Consider the following 19,747-nt stretch of genomic DNA (forward strand, 5'->3'; position numbering starts at 1 on the left):
AGTGATACTTTTGAAACAAACATCAATAATTTGGAATTTTAAACAATATCACCCTTAAATTATTTTTATAATGCTTTTGTGCAATTTGATTAAATCAGTTGCACAAAATGTAAGGAAACATTACATTGCACACAATGTAAGGAAACATCATTAAAAATACTGTACCCCTACTGTGATCCTATAAGATCAAGCAGAGGCTTGTAGGTCAGATTCCCCATCCCCTAATTAAGTTACACTGTCTATAATAAGAGAAGTGCCATGTTTGTAAAGTGGTCCAGTGGATGGTAAATAAGAACTCAGGTTGGCAATACTGTGGAGCCTTGCCATGAGCAGGAAGCAATACCTATTAAAATAGCAAAACTGAAACCATGCTGGTGTATGGGACTATTTCGATTAGAGGCAAGCTACCTTAATAGCTTCTGAGACTATCAATGAAGTGTAAAGCACAGATCAGAGCTCATATTGTAGACACTGAGTCATTCAAAAAAGATTGTTATATTCATACTATGTTTTAAAAGGTGCGAGGGAAACGTTAAGATATTTTATACAAATTTCAATCCAAATTGTTCAAAATAAAAAAGTGTACATCTAAGTAAGGGGGGGTGGTGGTCAGCTTCTGGTGTATCAGATCCATGTGTCATACAGTTTTCCGTGATACCAGGCATTGAGGTCAACATCTGTGCCCTTGTACAGCAACTGCAGCTGGACCTTAAGATCGTACAGCCACATACGTTCATGTCCATTCTCTCACTATTTGGTACTTTGACACACAGTCTTGGTGAATCTGGAACTGTAAGTTTTCAAAAAACTGTAAGTGCTGTCCAAATAAGAGCTTCCCAAACTCTTGAATAGAAAATACCATCCTAGGTCACAACTTAGGTCACAAATGTCATCTTAGGCCAGAACAGCCAATTCAGTGACCTAAAATTAAGGAAAGGCAAAAGCAAGTATCATGTATAAAATAGTTTATTACCATAATAAATAAAACTTTTTTTTACAAATATCATTTGTGCTTGTTTAAAAATGTTGAGAAGGGAATATCATCAATGGAGGGGCCTGCACGTTCCTCTTAACATTCCCAAGCCACAGATATACAGTGGTGTTCTTGGCAGCATCCTCAGCTGACCACAAAAATAGTATCAGCTCATTTACACTTTTGTTTATTCATGCTCATTTGGACAAAGTGACAGATGCAAAGGAAAAAGAAAAACCCAATAAAGGATTTGGCAGGACTCAATGGAAAGCGTATTAATATAAGGAGAAGCCCCAGAATGGTGAACTGCTCATGAGTAGAAGTGTCCTTGAGGTGCCGGCGAAACGTCGGATGTGGACAGTCTCCAACTAATGCACAAATACAGCATCGGAATATAAAGAGAATACATTCATTAGGGGAGGGTGCATCCTTCTTAACGTAAGATCAGTTTATATCCTGATACGAGATCTGTGAACTTCTCATTGAACAACTAATGGATCCATCGGATGACTCAGAAGCCAGATAGATAAAGAGACAAGGGCTGTAAGAAAAGTTTAATGGCAGGCAGGGAGGGCACCCACCGCTCTGGCACCTGCAGGGAATTCAAGTCCAGTTCTAGAGGTTCCAGAATAAGTAAGTCTGATATGCTTACATGAGAATGAAGTTTCACTTGAATTTAAGCTGCAGATAAATTCACATTGATTCTTTTGAGCTGTAGGGGGTAGAAATTAAAACTTCTCAACATGAACACCTTTGGTGAGAAAATGGTTTTTTCTCTGATGTTTGTTTGCAGTCAGTGCTGAGAGGATCATGAAGTCTCCTCCAGATGGAGGGCACAGGAGCTGGTGAAGGTAATCTTAATTGAAGCGAGTGAGAAGGCAGTATATAGAGCAATAACAATGATTTAGCAACAGAGGGAGGCTGGCTGGGGCATCAAGTGTGCCCTCAATGGCCTCCTCTTTAAGCAACACTAGGTGATAAGGGAGGAGAGAGGAAGGGGCGTTGGCAGCTCTATCACAGCTGGAGTTCCATTCAAGGGTCTTAAGGCTAAACGTCTTTATTGCAAGACATAGTACAATCTATTATTCAAATGCACATCAGCAATGTGTATCTATCTCCACCAGGGCTCCTAAAATTTCCCAGAGTATGCATGTGAGACAGAGTGGTCAGTGCAACAAGGGAAAATGAGGATCCTCCTATACCTAGTATTCCTAGAGTCCCCACAAGGGCTCAAAGAGCCTGACAGACAGTTGGTATAATACCTTCCAACTAAGGATTTGGAGAGGAAGTTTGCTGAATGGGATGGGGTGGTGTAGTACAATTTTACCCCTGCTCAGCCCTCCCCACTTCTGAAAGAGGAGGATTCCAGCAAAAGGGCTGATGTTTGGCCAACAGCAGCACACTGGATCAAAGAGGTTGAGGGTAAAACAGGCCCCCAGGGGTTGGATAACAAGAAGAAATCAAGTAAGAAATGTATTTCCAAAAGTTTGCTGGAAGGCTGCGAAATGGGCTCAGTTTTTTAAATACTTGGGCTATCCTGTAGCATTAATGTTGTAACCTTGTTAGCATAATGTAGCATTGCATTAATTAATGCAATGAGTTGCATTAATTGTACACTAGATAATTTGGTTTTTCAACCAAATGGTCCCCTCTGTTTCTGTCCTTTGGCTATCTTGTCATGTCCAGTGGAGGAGCCCTTTGTAAGTACATGGGATGGCAGTGCCCATTGCTGGAGTCAGTGCCCCCCCACCAAGAACAAACACCACCTCACTGACCATCTCAGTTATCAGAGTTAACCCTAAACCCACCCCCTCCATCAGCCGGGAGGAGCATGTTCAACCAGCAGCCAAGTGACAGGGACAAGACCTCCCCACTTCAAAGCAGCCTGTCAGGATATTCTCTGGGAAATGGAGCTTCAGTATGAATGACATTCAAAGCAAAGAATTTAGTAGAAATCAAATAGCACTTACTAGACAATGGTGCCACATATCATGCCCCCACTCCTCAAAAAGGAAAAACATATATCCTGGGCAAATCTGTTCTCTTGGCATACTTTTTCTGAAGTCTAAATGTTCTGTCCCATACCTAGTAACTTTTTGTTTCCCTAATCTCTCTCCAGCCACCAGATAATGGTTTATACTGGAAGGCTCAGGTCAGTGGTGTCTGAGGCACATGGTCCTGGCTCGGGAACCCAGAGTGGCATCCTGGCATGGGAAGGCAGCACAAAGCAGCCTGCGGCCAAGTTCATGGTGTGAAAAGGAAGGGAGAAAGGTTTGGCTCATTTACACAATGTTTTTTCAGAGAAAACAATTACAGCAAAAAATCCCTCAAATCCTAGGGAGGATTACGGGAGAATAAAGCCCATGCACCCACACGTGCACCTGTGACCCCAAGAGGAACAGATTCCTGCTGCAGGAGCTGGCTTCCAGTCATGAGCCCAGTTTGCACTGATTCAGGAGTGCATTTCCAAAGCTACATTCCACCCTAAAACATGTCTGGACTTCAAAGCCTTACATCATCTTTGCCCCTCATGCCCAGAGGTCTGAGAGATTTCATGGACATCCATCTCCCTCAGGCAGAGCTGGAGGGAAGTGGCAGGGCCTCTTGACATTGGCTATGGAGTGCTGGACAAGAAGCCTGCCATCAAGTCCCCGGAGAGCTGGGAGGCAACAAAAAGTCTCCAGGGGCAGGTGCTTCTGAGGCTGGGTTTTGGGGGTGGATTAGAGGCCTACCCTGCCTTAAAAGTGGTGGCTCCTAAACTTCAGAAGCAGGTTGAGGAGCATGTTTAAGAAATGGCAGACTAGAATGTTAGGGGGCAGCCAACAGATGGGATTCCAGATATTTTACGGGCTCTTACCCAAGGACTGGTTGGCAGCTTCTCAAGTGAAAGAGGCTGAAGGCCTCATAGCTTTATCCAAAGTCAGACAGTTGTGACTCGGCCTCAGGAAATTAGAATTCCTCTTCTTTGCATGCCGCCACCTGAGGCTAAATCTAATTATGTCACAGCCTGGAGAAGCTAGGGGCAGCCCCTGTAAGCCTCATGTGAGAAGCTACATATGAGGTTAGGGCTCCTGGAGCAGGACTCTCCCTTGAGCTCGCAGGCCCTGGCTTCCCAGGGCCATCTGTGCCAACCCTGTGAACCAGGAGAGGTCAGCCCTGCCTTGCACAGACAACCGAGGGCCCAGCCCTGGGACTCACCGTGAGCACTGGGCAGGACTAAGGAGGCGAGGCGGGGTGGGGTGGTGGGTAGGCTCGGACCAGAGGCTCTCAGAAACACTGAGTATCTTTGGTAGGGCAGAGGTACCAGGGATGGGGTCACCATCTAACACAGGCAAAGGTAAGCTCCCTGGATAAGTCCATGCTGTCACCTGTACTCCCAATTCCATTCCCTCCAAGCTGACTCTTCAGAGCTGAACTTCTAACCTTGCTTGTCAGTATTTGGGGTCCTGACACCTCTCTCTAGGGCATGTGCCCTGGCCAGCTCCACTGTGCCTGGAAGACACTTCTCCCCTTTCCTTTCTCAGATGCCACTGAGAGAAGCCCAAGCACATGAATAACCTGACTTAGGTGACCACGAGGCAGTGGACTGTCCCCAAGCATCGTGGCATAAGGGCTCGGATGGCCCGTATGCAGCCCTGTGACCATCACTGGGAGCCACGGCTCCAAGGCCACTTTTCTCCATCACCTTACAGAGATAGCTGGAAACTCACTGCTTCGTTCTCTTTCCAGCTCCTGAAGAGAGGACAATCATGATCCTGAAATCTTTTGCCATTTTCTCTTGAAATCCTACTGACTTTAGTAGGAAATAGAGAGACTGGCTTTAAAATAAGGCCCAGCATGGCTCCCAAGTGCCTATAATGACCCCGTGCGGCGAACAAAATACAAAGGTCTGCAGGGCAATCCCAATGAGAATCAAAGTATAAACATAGCACTTGCTACAGTTCTGAGGTTGTGTGTGTCTGCTTTGTTAATAAAGCAACTCTGGGCTCATGACCCTTCCTGCCGATGCTCCATACCCTGAGGAATGCCACGGGGACACTTGGGAAGAGGCCAAGAAGGAACAGAGGCAAGGGAGCCTGTGTGTGAGGCCAGCGGCATGGAGCACGGCCAGAGGCTCAGCTGGGGACTCCAGAGCCCTCCCTGTCAACTGTCCCAGAGGAGCAGGCTGTGGGCCGCACCGCAGAGAACCCCTGGATCCTAAGGACCCCTCTCCAGCTCTTACCCTTGCCTCATCACCTTTGGGAAAGGAGACCTGAGGATTCCCAGCTCCAATGTCTATGGGCGGCATGCACCACACCTGCAGCTGCTTTTCTGGCCTTAACCATGAGACAGAAAGTTTCCGGGCTCTACCCTCCTGTCCCTCAAGCTCCGCTTGTCCCGAGCTAGTTACAAATGACAACTACAGGAGAACATGGTGATGTCAGACACAGGCTGTACAAGGACGGGGATGCCGGGAAGTCCCTGGCCCACCACAGTCCGTTGGGGGTCTTGGCAAAGGAGCCCAGCATGGTATATACATGAGAGGTTCTCGGCACTTTCCCACCAGTCCCCAGATGGCTGCTGCTCTGTTCTGGTAGTTTATCTTTTACAAATATCATGGTAGTAAAAAATTAAAAATGAAGGAAAATACCCTTTAGACAGCATGTCCCTTCTTTCAAAATTGTGCAAAGATGGTTCAGATGCAGCTGCCACCTTGCAGGGTAGGGGCACGCTACCCTTCCCGTATCTTTTTCCAGATAGAGAAAGAGCGCGTCTAAGCCACTGGCCCCACTTTTTCTGTCAGGAAAAGCCTACTTGAAAATTGTTGGTCATGTGGACGTGTGTGGTAGGGATGGTGGTCACGGCAAGGTTGTAGGTGTCTGTCTCTGACTTTTCTTTTAATAGACCTCTCAGCTGGCTCCAAAAATGTCTCTCTCTGATTCTGGGGACTGTGGCCTCGATATTTCAAACAGCTCCTGAGGAGACTGAGAGGATCTTCTGGAAGTTAATATCCTGAGTATCTCAGAGAGCTGTTTCTCAATATTGGTCATTTTGGCGTTTAAGGCCTTGATGTCCTCCTTCAGCTCGTGCCTCACCTCCAGGACTGTGGCCTGCAGCGTCTGCTCAGGGATGGGGTAGAAAGAATGCTTGACCTCTGCCAGGATGGGACTCCGATCCTGGGGACTCCTGGCCTCACCCACGTTGTCCAGCCGCAAGTCGCTCTTGGTGATGCCACTGTCACACGAGTCTGTCTTCTTCAGCGTGGCCTCGCCTGATGCTTTTGTCCTCTCGGGAAGTGTCTCCATCGACTCAGCCTTGGACACCTTGTTCCATTCCTCACCCTTCCCGCAAGCATCTTTGAAGCGGGCCCAGCCTTTGCGCTTGGCACAATCGCCCCCGCCCGCCTTGGGGCCCAGGCACTCGGACCCGGGTGCATGTAGCTTTGCGTGGTCTGGAACCCCGGAGGTGGAGGCTGCCTGGAAGGACACGGGCGTGGCAGGACTCTCACGTACGGTGACCACGCTGGCCTTCATGAGGCTGTGGTTGGCGGAGGCATGCTCTGTGAGGACATTGCCCTTCTCCACATCTAGGTCATCCAGGTCCCGGCCCCCTCTCTCAGCCGCCAGCCTGGCCTCTTTCTGCTGTCGGAATCTCTGGAAGAGGCGCCGGACAGGGTGGTCCGGGGGCAAGATCAGGGGGGCCTCATTCTTTCGTTTCATGCGCTCTTCCTCTTCACGTTTCACGTCACTGATCTTCCGGAACACAATCTGGAGAGAGAGAGAGAGAACGACATGCCATGTTAGCCACATGCTGGCTGCAGCAGCCCAGCTCAGCCCCTCTGCCTATCATGGCCCTCTCCTTCCAGTCCACCTGCTGCCAAGAGGCTGGGGCTCACAGCCTGCAAGGCCTCACGAGGCTTTTCTCTATGACTGACCTCACCCTCCTTTTATTGACACTGACTCCCAGCTTTCCAACAGCAGGTAATTGACTCCCTTTGTCATTCCCTTCAAGAGGAACAGATCCCATTTTTTTCCCTCCCCACATGCCAGGAGGCTGAAGAATCCAAAGAGCATCTTCCCAGGAAACTGTCCTAGCCTCCCTTAAATCCGTCCTTGTCTGCAATTCAGCATCATCTCATGAGCCTTTCAAATATCATTTTTCTGGCCCCACTTCAGACCTACTCCATTAGTATCTCTGTACAAAAGCTGGAGCATCTCTGGTCTAAACCATACTTCAGGGCAAGAAAGTCCCCTGGCAAGGCTACAGCTAAGGTTTCCAAGGCCACCCACAGATCTGGACCCTAAGTGAATGTGGTTGGCTGTGAAAAGTAAAAGCCAGTCTCACACGGAAGTCCTCCTTGTCCTTGGTGAGCTTACAGTAGACTAACGTCTATAAAGTTGAACATAAACTTGTCCTAACAATAATACCCACACTTGGACAGTGATTTGCAGGTCACAAGGCACTTTAATGTTACTTCATGTATTCCTTTTGACAGCACTGTGAAGTCACTGGAACACCTGTTATTATCCCCATTTCAGACATAAGGAAACCGCAGCTCAGAGTGGCTAAATATCACCTAACAGGTAAGTTGCCTAGAGGGGACTTGTACCCAAGGTATCAAACCCCAGATCCATTAGGTGGCCAGCAGGTAATGACTAATGATAACAATACTTCACGCAGAGGATGGACCATCAGCAAAACAGACTCATGAATTTGGCCCTGAGTGCAGCATAAGCCACAGCTTACGGGGGCCTTCCCCGGGTCAGCATCTGACTATGGGAAAGCCCCATAATTTCTAGCTTATATTGCATGTGCCAGTTAGACTCTGGGACATGTTTTGGCCCACATCATGTTTGAATTTGTGAGACGCAACCTGTAATAGGTTGTCTTTTTAGTGTAAATTTCTGATTTGAGGACTACAGGTATTGAGATTGTGTAGAAGTAGAGGAGAGGCCTGTGGTAAGGGAGAACAGCAGCTTTTTCATCATCCCAATCTGGGAAACTTTGTGCCCTGGGCAGGCAACTTAGACCCACCCAGAACCTGTCCCAGGGACTTGCCATAGGACCACCAGTCTTGGGGAGGCACACATGGTGTCATGCCAGGAGCAGGGGTTTGGGGTCAGAAAGAACTAAGTTTAAGTCCCAGCCCCATTACTTAACCATGTAACCTCACACAGGTATCTTAACTTCTGAGTCTCAGCTTCCTCCTTAAAAAGTGAGGAAAATCTCTACTTTTCAGACTTGGTATAAAGCTGATACAGGATGACTTATATGAAATCACTGGCCCACTGGAGATGCTTAAATGGCTCCTGTTGTCCTCGCCCTTTCAAGGCCCCCAGCTGAAGATGACACGCAACTTGCCCTACCTCCTCCAAGAGGCCCTGCCCTGTGCTGTCACCAGTAGGTTCTCAGGTATGACCAACAAGACGACTGTTTTATAGTGCCCAACACAGAGAAGCCAAATAAACAGTTAATTGTTTGATGCTAGGAATCCATCAGCAAATCACTGGCAGACTAGAGGCCCACGTCTGTGCACTAACTTCTTGGTCAAAGTTTCTGTCACTAGATAACTTTACACTGAGGTCACTAACAGGTGGATGGGTGGTTAAATCTTCCAGCTAGTATCTGGATTCTGATATGTGACTTTCTGACCTCCACTGGGCAGCATTTCTCCCATCCCTGCCTCCTCTGGTCCCCTCTTTAGCCGTACCCCAACTGCCCCTATAGTCTGGCTTGCAGATCCAAGAAGTGGGACTCGGGAGAATCCTCTCCACCCTGAAGAGGGACAGAGAAACCCAATAAAGTCCTCATGGGGAGATGGGGAAGTGATAAGTAGAGTGATTGGGACCCTTTTCTCTCTGTGCTCTGAGTTGGATGCCTCTATACGCGCTGTACTCTGTTCTGGGAATGGCCTCTGCTCTCCATTGGGCATCCAAATCCTCTTCACACCAAGACCCAGCGCAAATGCACCTCCTCCAGAAAGTCTTCGCTGATTTCAATGTGCTGTAAGTTATCCTCCTACCTCCCCACTCCAATGGCCCTTTCTACAGTTTGACTGCTCTTCTGTCCTGATTACTCTCTATCTTGTATCCCTTTGTAGTAGAGAGGCCAACTCTCTTCTGCCTACTCACATGCCTTCTTAGAGAGGGGAGGAGAGAGAAGAGAATAGGAAGGAAGGTGGAATGGAGGGAAGGAATGCAGAAAAGAGGAAGGAGAAAGTGGGTGAGAATGTGAATGTACCCAAGAGAGATGATGGCTTTTAGAGCTCATTGCTCTTTTCCTGCCCTTTATATCTGCAGGATATCTGATTCCTAACACTATCCCCCTTTTTCACTTGAGCAAGTTTGGGCAGGTCTATTCCTTGTAAGCAACAATTCCTGAACACAAACATATCCTATCCCGCTAAAAGGTCCCTGAGGGCTCAGAACAGTACTTTGGAGGTCACATTGTATTTTTTACTTTTTAAATGTTTGCTTATTATTTGCCCTGAAAGAGCAATGATTTTCCGTTTTGTTTCCAATTTCCAGCTGTTCAAAGTGCCTGGTACCTAGCAGGCCCTCAATAAATATTTGTGCAATGTAGAACACATAAATATTGGCTAATGAATCCGTGGGATAATATCTTCTTCCTGGAAAGATGAAATCACAGAGGTCATAGTCAATGTTATAAAAAGCAGAGTTTGGCCTGGACACACATCTCTCAACATCAAAGGTCAGGGGCAGCCTCTGAGACTTGAGATGTTCTAAGACTAATGAAAAGGAAGTTCTTCAGATATTGAGGAGTCAACAAAAAACTGATCCAAAGAGGCTTAACATAATTCATGGTGGACATTTCGGAGGGGAAGTGGGAGTTCCTCCTTGAGGGTGTGGCTACATTGTGCTTGTCCCCCAGAGGCCCCATGGGTCAGAATCCTGGACTGAACCAGCCAGCATATTCAGGTGTTATGACTGTGTGGTCGATGTGGGCAGTTCAGGCACTCACAGACAGGGCCTGTTGGTGGAACCACGGGTCTCTGGATCTGTGCAGGCTTTTTTTCCAAAGTGTCATCCTAGGCTGCCCTCCATCATCCTGTGTGATAGGCAGCCCCCCTGAACATCACTGTCTCAACCAATGGACAGGTGAGCCAGGGAAGAACTTCCTATCCTGCAGAAATGCCTGGTTCTTCCTTTGAGAATCAGGGAGGTAAAACCTGCCACCCCCAGGAGACAAGGCAAAAGGAATTTTTACAGAGCTGATGTGGTCTGACAGCTTTGCTGATCTGGAGTCAAGGGCTCTGCTTACTAACTTCAACTGCTTTTCTGGAGAAGTTAGTCATGGAGTGTGTCTCAGAGGCAGCCATGACCACGCATTTTGCCAAGTATTTTAGATCTGAGTGGGCAGGAGTGGTTGTATGACTCATGACAATGAGGTCTGTGCCACCAGCACCAGCCACAGCAGCTCTCCGTCTGCTTGGAGATGCTCCACAGCTTCCCATGGCAAGAGCGTATCCTGGGAATGATGGGCATGACTCCCAACTCCGTAACCCAGGATGCTCCCTGTACTGGACAGGTGATGGATGGAGGTCTGGGGAACAAGTCTGTCCAAAGTATTCCATGATGCTCTAATAGGTACTATGAGGTGGGAGAAGTTCCAAGGTTAGGTACGTTTGAGCCGCAGTGTTAAATGGGTTGCTTTACTGCAGGACTTCTCAGAGCCTTACCACGCTAATGTGCCTTATGAATGTCTAAGAGGAAGACATTATATGCAGCATTTCTTAAGCCAGTTCCCCCAGATCCTCTCTTTTGAATGAAAGAACCCCTCTGGAAAACACTAAAATTATATCAATGTGTAGGGTATGGGATGTTCTCTGTATTTGTGTATAGCCCTGACAGATGGGCAGATGTTTCCTGTTCCAGCTAAAGGGGAGCCCCTATCTCTAACTCACTCGCTAAGCCCCTGGAATTTGAGATTTGAGGACTCCATTGCAGATGCATTACCCCCTGGTAGACAGGCCAGGGTCAATCCAAACTCTGTGGCTATAGCCATCCTCGTTTGTGAAGCCAAAAGAAGTGATGTATATTGCCCTCCCTCCAAAAATCTGCTTCTAATGTTTGTGGTTTAATGGGGAGAGAGAAAAAGAGATCACAGGTAACTTCTCTATGCACCACACATAGGCTCCTGAAGGATGGTGTGAAAATAAAATCCTAAAGGACTTCCATTTTCACTCATCCTCATTGCAGACTGACCTCATACTGATTTCATCATCTCTGCCTGGCTGATTTTATTTTTGAACTCTTACATGAGCTCAGGGAACTGACATTTAAAAGTACCCCTGAGATGAACATTTTTGCAATGAGGACAACTGCTCATTGGCTCTTGCCTTCTTTCTTCACATCACAGATCCTTAGTCAGGGACCACACCAACAGAGAAGTGCTGGGGTCTGTCTGGAGAGTTTGTTGCACTGGAAAAGGCCCAGCCCTGGTGATAGAAAACTACTCTGTTCTTGGCATGGTTTCAAGGCACTGGTAATGGGATAAGTCCAGATCCTTCCTGGATCCAGCCAGAGTCCTGCCAGCCCACAGGGGCATATATTTTTCTAGCCTGACATGTTGCTCAGAATGCTGAGCAGCTCATGACTTATTGCAACCTGGAGACAGAGGACGCCTGGAGGGCAGGGACGCTGCTGTGCCTTGCTCATCCAACTTGGCATCCCTCTAAGCTCGCACCAAGCAACGGCACTAAGTCTGGGAAGACTAAAATGGTTGTTGAGCTGAATGGAATTGACACTCAGATCCTTAAGCTATAGGGATTTCTTGGTAATTATTTTCTACTAGGTTTGAAAAACCAATACCCCTGGAATCTGACGTGAGCCAGGATAGTCGACCACCTCTTCTGGGTTACATTAAGAGGGCCTGGCTCCTCTCAAGCCTAACCTGTTCTCAAGCCCTAGCCAGGACCAGGCCAAGGGGAGGAGTCATCCCCTCGGGGTCTCATGCATGGGGGAAAGGCAGGCCTAGGAGGGGAATGGACTTGCTGGAGTTCTGGCAGCAAGAGAATGTGAGGAGGACACCCAAGTGGGCGCACAGTTACTTAAAAGAACTCAGATTGTGGAATAAAAATACATATGTAATGTCAATCCTCAGTGGTTTGCATATATGAGCTGAGGTATGAGTCATCGAAATCTATGGATATATCAAAAGGGATTTAGATGATTTTCTCTTGGATTCAGACACATGTCCCCAATCTGAAATGCTCAACAGTAGAAAGAGCACTGGCTTGGAGTGGTCCTAGTTCTGCCACTGACTAGTCACTGTGTGACCTTGGGAAAGTTATATCCTTCCTTGGTTGTACCAGATCAATGGTTCTGAAATCTGGCTGCACTTCAGAACCCCTTGAAGAGGTTATCTAGTGAGTGAGAATTTCCCATGGCAGGGCTAGAAACTGGCATTTGCAGCAAGCTCCCAAGTGATTCTGACATGGGCAGCCTGACCCAGGTCTGCTGACTAGGCTCTCAGAACCCCTGGATGGATGGATGGTGAGGTCACTGCTACTCTGCTGTCCCCTGTGCATGGACTTGTGCTCACATGAGTGTGGCCACACACACCAGCCTCCTGCGCACCTCTCTGCCTGTACTCACACTTCCAGCCAGACTCAGCCCTCCTAGGTGCTACCTGGGATTGGAGTGGGGGATGACCCTGGTCTCTCACTCAGCCTCTGGTCCCTGAAGGATGACTGAGAGGAAACGGGGAGGCCCCGCAACCACCTTCAACTCTTTCTTTCTTAGATCTGACAAAAAGCTGTCTTAGAGTGGGGGGACATAAAGCCAAGCAAACATTTACTGAGCACCCACTGTCTGAGAGCACTCAGCAGGGCGCACACACTCTATAGCTCCTTGCTAGTAGGAGCCAGGCCTCTTGTCCCAGAGCTGGGGTCCATGTTGGTGCTGACTCAAGCACCGTGAGTGGCCGAGCGTCAGAAGGGCCCTAACATCCCCACAGGCCCACTTGACGTAGCTTTCCTTGTGGTTTCCTCACCCACCAGCCTCCTCCACCAGTCACCCTGCCTGGTTTTATGGCAGAGCATAAAACATGAAGGTTAACAAACTGGGCCATTTAAGAAACTTAAAACATGGAAAAACAAACTGCAGATGGGCAGATAGGATAAGGCAGTTGGTTGGGTTTTACTTTTGGAAAAGGCCACTTCTCAACCCCCTCAGAAAGATCACTTCTGTTATAATGGAATCAAATGCTACATTTTCTACTTGGTATCATGATGAATACGTGACAGCCCAGAACATGGGAGGCCCTGAGCCTCGAGGAGGGGAGGGGGCCCCAGAGGGACCCAGGCCAGTTCAGCTAAGGCTGTGTCCTGCCCTGGCCTGAGGCTGGAGGGAACAAAGCACAGCACTGTCCTCCAGGGGATGCCAGGCTCGGGAGATAGAGCAGTAAACTCACATCATAAGCACAGAGTGCTAAAGTGGGCCCAGGGTGGGAGGGCGAGGGCAGGAGCCTGTGGAGTCAGCATGGAGTGATGGCATGTGCACACGCTGGAAGTCAGGTGGACTTGGATCGTGTTCCCCAAACCTCAGTTTCAGCACAGAATACAACTGCTTTCACAGGACTGTTATAAGGATTAAGTTGGATAATGTAAGTAAGCCCTTAAGGAGAGTGCTTGACATTTAATGGTTGCTCAGTAAATGTATTATGTATTACTCTTTATGGGGGCGGTCCTTGAGATGATTCTAGAAGGATGAGCTAGAATTAGGTATAAAAGGTAAAGAATTTGGGTGAGGGTATTCCAAACAGGGAACAGCCCACGCCAAGACACAAAGGCAGAAACGCCAGCCAGGGAAGAACAGTGTCTTTGTGGTGGCAGTCCTGGTGAGAGGAGCTGATGCTGATGGAGAGCTCTGATGTGCCAGGCACTGTGTTAAATGTTGGACCTGTGCCATCCTCGAGGAAACCCCAGCAGGTGGGTACATTATTATCCTCACTTTTCAAATAATGAAACCAAGTTCAGAAAGAGTAAGTGATCGCCCAAGAGGACAAAGCTGTGGAGCTGTGAGCCAAACCCGGGCAACTGGAGTCCCTGCCCACACCATGTCTGAGGCCATTCTTCTAGGGAAAATGCCTTGGGTTTTAGGGCAAAGGACAGTTTCTCTCAGTATAGGCTGATGACCTCCACTAGTGTCTCTCCGTCTTTGTCCATTGGCAACTTCTCTAAAGAATTCAGGGGCAGCACTAGGAAGTAGAATATCTGGCCAAGGGAAGGCGAGAGGCCAAGAAGCCAAGATTCCCAGAGGATCTAAAGAGGGAATGCCTCTTTAGATGCATTAGGCTATGTGGTGTTTTAATTTGTCAGGATGAACCAATGACTTAGGGTGGAGCCCAGACTTTGATTGGTTAAGTTGAAAAAGAGGGCTAGCAACACATGAGCCCAACTGTTTGGCTTACTGGAAAATCCTGCCTCCCTGAAGGATGCTGAGGTTACCAGTTACCCTGTTGACCACTCGTGACCTCTGGGCCCAGCACTAGGCAGAAGGAGTAGGAATGCACAGATGTCCCAGTGGCCTTTATCCTGGAAAACCCTAGAGGCTAGAGCTGTTCTGTTCTCAGGGGACCTGGTCCACTGGCTCTCAGCACACTGCTAACAGGCAGGCCCCTCCCATCACCATGCAGCATCTGTACTTTCTTCTGGCATTAATCAAGAATGACTTGTCTGACCCATCAGTGCCATCCCATCATCTTATTCACTCCTCTAAGGTCCCCCACTAGACTGGCAGACATGGGCAGTAGGTGGATTGGACATATCTTCTTTTGACAGACCAACCTGGGGCCTGAAAGACTCCCACAGATGCTCCTGTTCCTTTTTCTTCAGGAAGGTTCAAACCCAAGACAGATGAGTATCCTTCCTTCTCAGTGCCACCCAGAGAATGAGATGTGCCCCTGGGTTGCTACTCAAGGAAGAGATGGCACTGCTGTGCAGGAGTTGCTATCCTCTGGCATTTCACTAGGGGTCACATTTGTCACCTTCTCCTTGTTTTGTGCTCCCTCAGTGTAGTGGACTGAATTGTGACCCTCGAAAGGCATGTCCACCCAGAATTTCAGAAGGCAGCCTTATTTGGAATAAGGTTCTTCACAGATGTAAGCAAGGTAAGGATCTCAAAATGAGATCATCCTGCATTAGAGTGGGCTCTAGACCAGTGATGAATGCCATTACAAGAGACAGGGAAAAATGCAGAACACAGAGAAAGGCCATGGGGAAGATGGAGGTAGATACTGGAGTTATGTAGCTACAAGCCAAGGAATGCCAAGGATTGCTGACGGCAACCAGAAGCTAAGACAGGCCTGGAATGGATCCTTCCCCAAACCTCCAGAAGGAACCAAGGCAGTAGACAACTATATTTCAGACTTCTGGCCTCCGGAACTGTGAGAGAGAAGCAATTTGTTTTAAGCCACCAAAGTCTGTGGTCGTTTGTATGGCAGCCCTCAAACTAGAACACAAGGTCTGCTTCACCACTTCCTCCTCTCTCCCTCCCCTAACGGAGGCCCTGTCCACAGCCCTGCCCTTTGCGCTTAGGCCTCGCCAGCTGTTCTCCCTTCTGCTTCAGTATTTATCCTCACGCAGCTGAGGCCGGCATAGAAGCCAACAAGACAATGGATGTAAGTGCCCACACCCGCCGTGTGCTGGTTTCAGACCCTGAGGAAATTACTTGATCTTTCAAAGCCTTAGTTGTCTTCTGTACAGTTCCTACTTCTTCTTCCTGTGGAGTTGCAATGAAATAACATTTGAGAGAAGCCCCCCTTCCTTCACATTTATAAACCAATGCTGCTTTTCTTTCTAGTCCCAGCCTGAATATTCCCACACTGAGCATGGGTACATCAGTGTTTCAGAGACCCCTCAAACTCTACTGTCCTAGCCAGAGCAGTCTCCCTTCCCACCTAGTTCTTCTTCAGTGAAGGTGAAGTAGATAATCAGGTCAGTAGGAATCAGAACCCCACGTGGGTGGGTGGGAGGAGCAACTGAAGAGAGGCCAGGTAGAAGACTGTGACTAAAGCTAGTGACAGATATAGAGGGGATGGCCCAGGGAAGCAGAGGAACGGGCAGATAAAACACAACATGGCCCGCTTCTAGACATACACACCAGTTCATGATGCAAGGAGAAACAAATACAATCTGCAAACTCTGCACCTCATTAACCTGAACCTGAATCAAGAATGACTTGTCCAACCCATCAGTGCCATCCCATGAAGACTCAGGCATCATCTTATTCACTCTCATAAGGGTCCCTGCCTAGACTGGTGGCCATCTTCTTTTGACAGACCAACTTCAACCTGTGGCCTCACCTGCACTAGGTCCCTGAGGGGCATTTGCAGCCTTGTGGGTATCCCTGGGAAACACATGCTACTAACTCCTAGAGGGCTTTGGCCCCTAATGTTGTCTCCCATCCTAGGAACCAGACGGAAGCATGTGCAAAACACAGGCCTTCCCTTAGCCCTTCCAGAGGCAGTTTTAGGAGTCTGCTTGCCTGCCTATGTCTCCACTCCCAAGAGGTTCCACTCTGATCCCTCAAAGGAGGACAAGTCTTACAGACTGGAGCTTTGAACCTCTTCCTACTTCCATTAAAAGCTCCTTGAAGCATGTGGCCCCAGTGGGCAGCCCTCAGGACTCCTGTCTTTGCCCCTTCACTCAGGCAGTGCATAATGGGGAAGCCTAGAACCCCTGCCCTCCCCACCTCCAGCAGCACTTGCCAACCAGTAAGAGGGACAGAATCTCCTGGGGAGCTTTTCCAAATACACATCTAGGCACTACTCTCCTTGCATCCCTCTCTGCCCTTTAGTCTCCACCTCTATTTGAGAGCCAGTGCCCTAAGCCTAGAATGAAGATCATGCCAGTAAAGACAGGGGAAACAGGGTAAGGCAGCCACATAGGACATATTTCATACTCATGTTTCGAGGACACACACACACGTACTCAGCAGACAAGATGCCCCTTCTCGATGCCAGTGTACCAGCTGCACACGTAGCTCCTCTTACCAGCTACTCCCAGCCCTCTCTCCCTCTGCTTTTTTTTTTCCCCTTAGTGACTGACAGGTATCCTATCCTGGGTAGAGGCCTGAGGCACTGGATCTGAAGCCAAAAACAGCTGAAGGGTGGTGGGAGTGGGCAGTAATCCTATCCATGCTGCCTGAGCCCTCTGTCTGCAGGGAATATGCCCAGTGGGGAGCAGAGCCACAGCCTGTCCCCTAGGTGGGGAAGAAACTCTCAGCCAGTGAGGTCTGTAGTCCAAAATTCCCAGGGAATCCCCCTGGAGCTGGGCAGTCCCTAGTCCCAGGCCCCTTGGGGAGAGCCTGTTTTGTGATGGATTTCACAGGACTTCACGGCTCTGTATGTCCATTCTTCGACCAAACCTAAATTTCTGACTGGGGTTTTAAGCCTCAGGTCCTTTCTTTATGGAGAGGTGATATTCTCTCTGAAACTTCATTAAACAAGGAAACAGCTCTGATCAGCCATTCAAACACTCTTTATGCAGTGCCTACTGAATACAGAGCAATGTATGAAATGTATGAGATAGCTGGTCCACATTTAAAGAAAGCTAAGACTCTTCCTTTCAGAAGCTGATGATCCAACAGCTTTCCCAGCCTGAGCTGATCTGGGAAACAGCTGCATTTTACAGAAGGACCAACTGAGAATGAGAAAGGGAAGGGGGGATGGGAGACAGCGCCCATACAGTGTTTGCTTCTCCTTGGAATCAGGATGGTGGTTCAGAGGCTGTTCTAGAACAATCCAACCTCTCTTTAGAATGCTGACACTGATTTACAGAGTTGGCACTGCTCTATTCTTAGCCATGGACGGGGCCACCAGGCCATGACGCCACTCTCCTAATGAGAGGGGGCAACGGAGAGTTCCTGAGCAGCTGCCGCCAGCGGCTCAAGTCCTTTACTTTATCCAGCTTAGTCATGACAGCAGCTCTGGGAGATGCTCTGTTGAATGTGCTTTCATGAGGAACTTTTCCACTTGTGAGAGCATTACTCCCAGTTTACAGATGTGATGGTGACTCAGAATGGTAACTGGTCATTCACTTGAGTTCTTGGTATATAGTGCTAACATCAGTCCCTTAGGACCTGGACCATTTCTAACCTATCTCCCATTAACACCTAGTATATTTACACTGTGTTCAATTTTAGCACCTGAGACTATCAATATATTCATCTATCTCTTTGTGTGTTTGAATTATCTCCCTACTCCCATTGTCCCTCCCTCCCTCAATAAGACAAGTCTCCTTGCTAGAATAAACTCTACCTTGTTCATTTTTGTGGTCCCAAAACTAGAAGGGTACTTGTCACACAGCAAACATTCAGTAACTATTTGGGGACTGACAGATTGCGTGACTTGGGCAAGTCAATTAACTTCTATCTTTGTCTATTATAATTTGGAAATAATATGCTTTACAAGAGAGAAATATCGTGAGGATGAAATGAGACAGTGAGCCCCGGGATGTGTGCATCAGCTCTTTATGTATTGCCAATTAGCACCAAGTCCGCCCTCCACACTCTACTGGCTAGGCACCGGCCAGTAAGTTACCCAGACTCCCTTGCCGGCTGGTTTCCTGTTAGGGTCTACCAGTGGCAGCTCTGGCAGGAGACTGATAGGCGGGAGGAGGAGAGAAGGGGCTTCCTCCCTGCTTTCAGCTCCTGTAGTATGGCTCCAGCAGCCCCGGTCAGCTTTAGCCCCACTCTCCAGCAGTTTCTCTGGTCACTCCCTGCACAAGCTTCTTCAGCTCTCAGCTGTGTACCTGGGCAGTCAGGGTGCAGCTCCACAGCTCTCCCCACTCTCTGGGACACGGGTCAAGCCAAGCTCTCTTTCCAGAAGTCTGGGGAGGAGCTACAGGTGCCTCTTCCTCAGAGGTCCTGGCACAAGATAGGCAACACCCCTTCTCAGAGGGCTGCATGGAACACCCACTCACCAAAGCTAGGGCCCCTCCTCCAGCCTCCTAGGTTTTGGTAATACTGCCCTTTTGTGCTCCCAGCCCTGGTAGAGAATGCTGTTTATTTCCATTATTAATCCCTGGGTGTCCTCAGCATCTCCTTTTTGCTCTTTTAGCCTTTCAACTCCAACATCATGATTTAAATCCTCTCTTAAAAAATTAGTATAGTTTCAGTTTCTGTTTTCCTGACTGGGCCCTGAGTGATTGTGTGCGGGAGGGAGCTCGGGTTCAAGCCTAGCAAGGGGGTAGGCGCTCCCACTGAAACCTAATGGGAGCTGATACCTTTCTCCCAAAAAACTAGTAGCATGAGAAAGAAAGACACTTGAACTCCCACCTGGTAACCCAGTCCTCGTTTTATGGGGGGCACTGGCTAATGTCACCCTTGCCACTGTCAGTAATCAAGGCTTTGAATGTCTCTTGGTTTCCTTGGTTACCAGGACTTGGGGAAAGGGCATTTTTCTTCCTTGCTACTCAGTCTATTTTCCTCATTCAGAGGATCTGCTGTTCCTAAAGCTTTCAGAGAACAGCCCGCATAGAGGCCTGTGCAGGGAAGGAGGCAGAATTTTATCCAAGTCCATCTTAGAAGTACTGTCTTTTGATGAATCATCACTTGCCCAACTGTGGCCCTGGGTGAAACTGTAACACACAGCCATCTACTGAGCAGGTTGATGCTAACCATTTTACATAACTTATCTTCCAACTCTCAACCACAAGCCTGTGAAATTGAAACTAATTCTCATTCCTCTTTCAAAGTTAAGAATTCCAAATTTAGAGAAGTCCTTTGCTGATGGTTTACTCAGTCAGTCAGTGGGTGACCAGAACCCAAG

The 19,747-nt window shown here is 48.3% G+C and overlaps 1 protein-coding gene across 5 annotated transcripts in view; it reads right to left on the reverse strand.

Moving 5' to 3' along the window:
• Window positions 1-950: 950 nt before the first annotated feature.
• The window catches only part of KCNH1 (potassium voltage-gated channel subfamily H member 1), a 452,274-nt gene continuing 433,477 nt past the window's right edge, over window positions 951-19,747 (reverse strand). For 4 of the 5 annotated variants that reach the window (XM_074035584.1, XM_065541211.2, XM_005540745.5 and 1 more), the window contains one exon: window positions 951-6,720. In XM_074035584.1, the coding sequence (XP_073891685.1) occupies window positions 5,863-6,720 (858 nt within the window). In that variant the 3' untranslated portion in view covers window positions 951-5,862. The remainder of the gene's footprint in view (window positions 6,721-19,747) is intronic. The other variant, XR_012432717.1, reaches the window with a different exon arrangement.

This window comes from Macaca fascicularis, chromosome 1 (assembly GCF_037993035.2).
Source record: "Macaca fascicularis isolate 582-1 chromosome 1, T2T-MFA8v1.1".
In the NCBI taxonomy this organism is placed as follows: domain Eukaryota; kingdom Metazoa; phylum Chordata; class Mammalia; order Primates; family Cercopithecidae; genus Macaca; species Macaca fascicularis.